General features: G+C 33.8%; 1 protein-coding gene across 4 annotated transcripts; it reads left to right on the top strand.

The window, feature by feature from the left end:
- LOC109360848 (mitogen-activated protein kinase 20-like) lies at positions 1,189–6,832 on the top strand. Of its 4 annotated transcripts, none has more exons than XR_002109225.1 (11): positions 1,189–1,637; positions 2,609–3,017; positions 3,327–3,454; positions 3,574–3,633; positions 3,907–4,056; positions 4,157–4,312; positions 4,503–4,714; positions 4,827–4,928; positions 5,770–5,927; positions 6,008–6,549; positions 6,608–6,832. XR_002109225.1 is itself a non-coding variant. In XM_019606001.1 (11 exons), the coding sequence occupies exons 2-11, from the start codon at positions 1,611–1,613 to the stop codon at positions 6,466–6,468; spliced, it is 1,863 nt and encodes a 620-aa protein (XP_019461546.1). In that variant the 5' UTR covers positions 1,189–1,554; positions 1,589–1,610; the 3' UTR covers positions 6,469–6,832. The 4 variants fall into 4 exon arrangements, 3 of the variants coding, with proteins under 3 accessions (XP_019461546.1, XP_019461548.1, XP_019461545.1); XM_019606001.1 differs by having other exon boundaries at positions 1,189–1,554; positions 1,589–1,637; positions 6,008–6,832; XM_019606003.1 differs by having other exon boundaries at positions 6,008–6,506; positions 6,631–6,832.

Here is a 7,315-nt window from a genome sequence, read left to right as displayed (position 1 = left end):
TCACCCACCCATAATAGAACCACACACAGAATGTAAGAGTAAGGATACTCTCCAATGATTATCTCATCCACCATCGATAACCACGGTTCCATCGTGTTTATTTTAAACGAATACTAACATTGTATTTTAAACCATTGTTTATTGACAATTTAATAATTATCCCTTAATTACACATTTGACCTCAAATTTCATATTGGATTTGTTACCATTTTTATAAATTGATTATTAAATTTCATAAATTAAAATATTTATAAATTATAAATAGCCAACAATTGCATCTAAAATAAAAAATAAGGTAAATCAATTCTATATCTAGTGCATAGCAATGTGTAACTACTAGTTATTACATATGTTCCTATTTTTATTTCTTATTGGAAAAAATATAGCCATTAAAATATATAAAAGTGTTATCCATTTTCTTTCTGTCTTAAATAATTTTTTACACTATTTACGCAAACAAGTGAGTATTAAATATGGTTGACAATAAGACTTCTAGATGAGCAAGATAAAGAAAAATAAATAAAATTATTGAAAATAACAACCTAACAATATGTGTATGAGATGAATGGGATCTATTTATACCCATATTCGCATAATCCTCATTTGAATAATTACTCATTTTATAATTCATTTAATATATAAAATCCTTCCATATTGTAATAGCCATTCAATTTGACTCCAATTATTACTTCCCTAGTTACATGGTTTGGAGAAGTTACTAGTAGTGGAATAAAATTAGGTCAATTACTTTTATTCAAATTTTCAATAATAAAAATATGATTTCGTAGGAAATATAATAATAATATTGTCATTATATATTGTATTTTGTATGAGAATGTGTAACTCTTGTCTTTGAAAAAAATCAGTGTTCTTTATTTATCAAAATGTGAATCTTCAATACCTTTTATTCTATAGGAGAGAAATTTTTATTTTTAAACAATTAGATGTCCATAAAAATTGATGAATAAGATAAATAACAAATTTAAAACCTCACTGCATTCTATATTATACACAATCTCAATTTACAAAAATGCCCTCATAAGTTCCCAAATTAACATATACACCACTTTGGTATAACCATTTCTACTGAACCGTACTTTTATACGCTTTGGATAAGAGGAAGCGCAACAGAAGTAGATCAAATCCTCAAAAAAATCTCAAATATTTTTCACCTATATATAAATTATTTCTCTCTGTGTCGGTGTAATCTTTACTGGGTTCTCTTTCTCATTTTCACTTCATTTCATTATTCAGCTGCAACTTCAATAAAAGTTTCGACAAGTCTTAGATCTTTGGTGGGGTTTGAAAAATGAGAGATTTTTTGTCACTGGGTTGGAGTTTTTTCACTTCATGATTGTGGGGTTGAGTAAAAGTTCGGTGCTTTTGGAATTGGAAAAGAGGTGCATGTGGGGTTTCATTTGGATTATCCTTCTATGCTATTTCTTCAAGGATTTTGGCAAGAGAATAATTTCTTCGAATTTTGGGCTTGTGATCCGAAGCAGGGGTAGGTGGGGAAAGTGCGGCTGAAATTTTTCTGAGGAAATTGAGAACTTCGTTTTGATCTTCACCCAATAAGAACATTTTCGAGACTTTGTTCGTGTTGTCATAGAATGCAGCAGCCAGATCATAGAAAAAAGGTGGATTTGATTTGTTGTTCCATTTCTAAACCCTCCTTGAAATTCTGTATTCGTTTGTGAAAAATCATTGCTTTTTCATGTATCTGTGAGTGAGTGAGTGAATGAAGTAAAGTACCCATTTATATCTAGTTGATTTAAAAAATTGAAGTGTTGTTTGTGTTGGTGATTACTGAGATGAATTGAACTTTACTTGGTTCCATTTATTGATGCAATATACATGTTTTGTATTTTAACTGCCTTTGATGGCGTTCTCTTTGGTGGTTGTTATATTCACCCCCAATGTACTCTTTCGGTTTTCATTTTTGAGGTGTGCTTTGCACGCTTTTAAGTGCATTGGACTTGGTTGAATCATCAATACTATTCATTATTTGTTACGTTGCTGGTGTGTTCAAGAAGTAATTATAAAAAATATCACTTTGTTTCAATATAATTTTTAATTAGTGGAATAAAAAGAAATGGTGAATTGGATTAAGAGATTAGAGAAGATGAGTCTTATGCTCTTGAAGTGTTGGTTGGTTTATCAGAAGAGTAGTGTTATTTTTAGATGGTATTAGATGCTTAATTTTCTCCTTTGCATAGTGTTGTTCCACCAAGGCCAGTGAGTGAGGTTTTCATGAAGATAATTTGTGTTTTTATGTTTACTATTCCTGTTTGCCTGTGTTCTTCTAATTTATGTGCACATTATTTTCTGTTCTCTTATCCCTCTATCTTGAAGTCTATGATTCTTTAATACATTCGTAGTTGAAAAAACATGTTTGTATAATGTCTGGTCAGTTTATTGATGAATCTTGAGATATTTCCAATATAAATTAATTTGCCTTTTTTTTACCTTTTACCTTTAACTTTCATTATCTTTAATGAAATTTTGGTATCTCTTTGTTCCTTTAGCTTGATTTTTAATGTTCTGAAACAAGCAAATTTGAGCTTGCCTGATTTTTCTACGTGTAATGACTCTATTATCTTTGCTACAGAGTTCAACGGAAATGGATTTTTTCTCTGAATATGGTGATGCCAACCGCTACAAAATTCAAGAAGTCGTTGGGAAAGGAAGTTATGGTGTTGTCTGTTCAGCCATTGACACTCAGACTGGTGAAAACGTAGCCATAAAAAAGATTCATGATATCTTTGAGCATATATCCGATGCTGCACGTATTCTCCGTGAGATAAAGTTGCTTAGACTTCTACGCCATCCTGACATTGTTGAAATTAAACACATTATGCTGCCTCCTTCTAGGAGGGACTTCAAAGATATTTACATTGTTTTTGAGCTCATGGAGTCTGATCTGCATCAAGTCATTAAAGCTAATGATGACCTAACGAAAGAGCACTATCAGTTTTTTCTATACCAGTTACTTCGAGCACTGAAGTATATCCACACTGGTATTCTTCAATATCTAATAGTTACTTCACTTGTGTTTGTCACTTCATAAATCATAACTTAAATTGCATCACCCTCAGCATCTTTGCCTACAAATATGTCAAAGATCGTGCATATTATCTTCTCTAATAGTCACTGTTGTTGATTTTTCCCACTTTGTTCTTGGTTCTTAAATTTGCATACTACATTTTCTCAAAAGCTTCACCCATTCATTTGCCCTTTTTGCATTTTTTTTTGCCTTTTTATCAACATAAGTTTGATGCCATTGATGTCAAAATTGCTTATCTAATATTCTTATCAATTCAATGCAGCCAATGTCTACCATCGAGACTTGAAGCCAAAGAATATATTGGCCAATGCAAACTGTAAACTTAAAATCTGTGATTTTGGCTTAGCTAGAGTTGCTTTCAATGACACACCAACAACTGTATTTTGGACGGTATTCCATTCCGGCATTATTTCTGTTTGTTTGCTATCTACCTTTTTCCCATCTCAGCTAGATATTAGTTTAGTAGGGGACTAGGGGCTGATGTTTTCCTGCTTGATGCACATCTGTAGGACTATGTTGCTACAAGGTGGTATAGAGCACCAGAGCTCTGCGGATCATTTTGCTCAAAGGTATGTCTTTTCCGAGATTCTTTTGGACATCATTCAAGTAGCATAGATCCTGAATATGCACTATCTTGACTCACCGTTGCTAATTCTTGCTCATCAGCATTGTGTGTAGAAGTTGCATGTCAATCCATGATACACACTTTCTGTCACCTTTCCCATCAACAACTAAACATAGGATCTAGGACCAATCTATTATTTATTATTATTCTTCTAGTTATATCTGATACTTTTAGTTTTATATCTGTTGATTAACTAACACGAAGGTATTGACCGCAGTATACACCAGCAATTGATATTTGGAGCATAGGTTGCATCTTCGCTGAAGTATTAATAGGAAAGCCACTTTTTCCTGGAAAAAATGTTGTCCATCAGTTAGATTTGATGACAGATTTGCTTGGGACTCCCTCACTGGATACTATATCCCGGGTAATATTTCTTTCCCCTCTAGAGGGAAAAATGTCTGCATTGCTTAACTTAATTCCACTAACATCATGTTTTACCGGTGACAATCTTTTGTTCGATGCAGGTACGCAATGATAAGGCGAGGAGATACCTAACTAGTATGAGGAAGAAGCAGCCTGTACCGTTTGCACAAAAATTTCCTAATGCAGATCCTTTAGCACTCCGACTATTGGAAAGATTGCTTGCTTTTGATCCGAAGGACCGACCTACTGCCGAAGAGGTTTGTTTTATTTTGGTCTATTTCTCATGTATATGTAATGAGAATTATTTTAGTTGGATAGTTAAGTGGTTTTTAGCTTATGCTCTTCGTTTGGACAAAAGAAGGTATAATTCATAGAGCAAGTATATTACTATACAGATACAATATTTACTCCCTGTTTTAGAATTTTGAAACGTTTGGTTTTTTTCAGGCATTAGCTGATCCTTACTTCAAGGGACTCTCACGAATTGAGAGGGAGCCATCTTGCCAGCCTATTACGAAAATGGAGTTTGAATTTGAAAGGAGAAGAGTCACAAAGGAAGAAATCCGAGAGCTTATTTTCCGCGAGATTCTAGAGTACCATCCTCAACTGCTGAAAGACTACTTAAATGGAACAGAGAGAACTAATTTTCTTTATCCAAGGTTTTTATTTTTTGGTTTATTTCCAATGTTTGTCCTTTTTCCCTTAATTGGTTATTCACATTTCTCTTCTATCATTCTCTCCTTATCATTTGTTGGTGCTTATTCTTCACAGTGCTGTGGATCAGTTCAAAAACCAGTTTGCTCATCTTGAAGAAAATGGTGGTAAAAGTAGTCCAGTCATGCCACTTGAAAGAAAGCATGCATCACTTCCCAGGTAATTGATCAATGTACTATCTCCTTGGATTTTGCTTATCATTTGTTGCAATCATAGATTGTTTGTAAAAGGTTACTATGATGTATCATACATACTTAAGATTAATGTTAAATACACTCGCATGAGATGCATTGAAATGATGCATATGTGAAACGAAACTAGTATATAGCAGCTGGCTCTGGTGATGCAAAATTAGTTCTAATTTAGGGCCTGTTTGTTTATCCTTTGGAAATTGTTTTTTCTGAAATCTTGACAAAAATGATTTATGTAAAATCAGAAACTATTTTGTGCTTGGCTGCAAGTTTGATGAGTGATTCTAATTTCTCCCATGTTAGAGTCATTTTTTCTAAATGTTTATTTTGTATGAATAGTTTTTTTTAATCCTAACCAAACAACTGATAAGATATCAAAAACATGTTTTATCAAAATAAAAGTGTTTGTGACAAATAATCCTCTTAACATGGGCACTCTTAATCAATCTAAATGTTTTTACATAGGATACAGTGCCGAAGTACGGAAGTAGTCAATTGTAGTGTGGATTAGTCCACTACATGCAAGAGTTGCAAATACCCTTTTATTCAGGCTTAATATTTCTTTGATAGTCCAGGGTTTATATTGTGGTAAATTATCATCTATGAAGCCCTTTTCTTATTGCATTTCCAACCATCTATTTACCTGTTCTTCTATGTCTTAGCATGGTGTGGGATGACATCACAAGCACGGGACCAAAATAGTTCTCGCATACTCCAAGCTGCATTTGTTTCCATGATTTACCATTGTTTTCATTCATAATGAGCATAGTTAGAGGATATCATACTGATATTTTTCGGATTATTGATAGGTCAACAATTGTACATTCGAATATGGCACTGCCAAAACAGCAATCAAATATTGCTTCCTCCAAAAACCGTCAAACAGCTGAAGAATATAATAACATTCCTAGAGATGCGGAAAACCCCGTGGCAAGGTCCATTCAGGGAATGCAAAGAATTCCATTGGGTATGTGATCATTATCATAAGTTTGTTAAAATTAATATGTATATTACATCAGTAATAAACACTAACATTTTTATTTTCAGTAAAACCTGGTAAAGTTGTTGGGCCAGTTGTTCCATACGAGTATGCGAGTGTCGTCAAGGATTCTTATGATCCAAGGACATTCATAAGAGGTTCTGTTCTTCCTTCCCGACCTATACCACCGACATATTATTATCAAAGATCTAGCTCTGGAAATCAAGAAGAGCCAGCACCAATAGAAGCTGATAAGGGTGTGTCTTTACAAGCAAACCATGCTCAACAGCAATGTGGTGTCAATGCCAGAATAGCAACAGATGTAGCTATTAATATCGATACTAACCCCTTTTTCATGACAAGGGCAGGAGTGAACAAGATAGAACGAGATGATCGGATAGCTATTGACACAAACTTGCTGCAGCCGAAGGCTCAATATGGTGGTATTAGTGCAGGTGCTGGTGCTGGTGTCACTGCTCATAGAAAAGTTGGACCTGTTCAGTATGGTGTGACGACAAGGATGTTCTAGTGGAAAAAAGTGTTGTCTTGTGAATATTGATTGACCAGGGTGGAGCAAAACCTTGTAGAGAAAAAGGTGCTTTGTGTGGAGGAGTTGTAGTTTCTGATAGTTGGTGCTTGTGAATGACATGAGCTAGTGCTTCCACATAAAGAACCAGCTTTCTCTGGTTAAACAGCTATTAACTTTGGACACAACATATGAAGAAATTGTACAATTGAAATTGAGTCCTAGTAATTCTATAAACACCATTCTGTGTTCCCATATAATTCCTTGACATTTAGAGATTGTTCATCATTTGACACTAATGTGCAAAACTTGAGCAAACATTTGACAGAATAAGAACTAAAGTCTATCAATAATGTCATTTTATTCATAATAACTCATAGTTAACTTCCATTTCACTTGGCTATTTATCTTTCTTTATATTTTTATTGGTGAGCATGAATGGTACCTTATAGAGACTCTAATTTAGTGAGGTCTGACGAGGGTAGTTGCATGCAATCTTATCTCTTGCAAGCAGTAATATTGTTTCTAGGATTTGAACCTATGACATCATGTATTAGCATAAATATAAAATTTTGGATTCATACTAGGAAAATTATACAACTCCATATGTAAAGAGGGGAGTATATCTTTGATCCCATAACATGTGTTATTTCATGTGTCAGAAATGTCGATCGATAATATTATAAGAAAGAGAGATAGAAAGAAATATGAAGTGTGTATGAAAGTATACCAATATCACCACTCTTTCATATTTTGGGCTAAAGGGTGCACACACCAAAGGGAAAGGGTAGAAGAGATTTATTGCTTCAGTAGCATTTGCTTTATTATTTTGTATTAAAATTTTGCTAAC

The sequence above is a fragment of the Lupinus angustifolius genome, chromosome LG11 (genome assembly GCF_001865875.1).
Source record: "Lupinus angustifolius cultivar Tanjil chromosome LG11, LupAngTanjil_v1.0, whole genome shotgun sequence".
Lineage (NCBI taxonomy): Eukaryota > Viridiplantae > Streptophyta > Magnoliopsida > Fabales > Fabaceae > Lupinus > Lupinus angustifolius.
The sequence above is the reverse complement of the archived record's forward strand: the minus strand, read 5'-3'. Positions and strand labels throughout refer to the sequence as shown.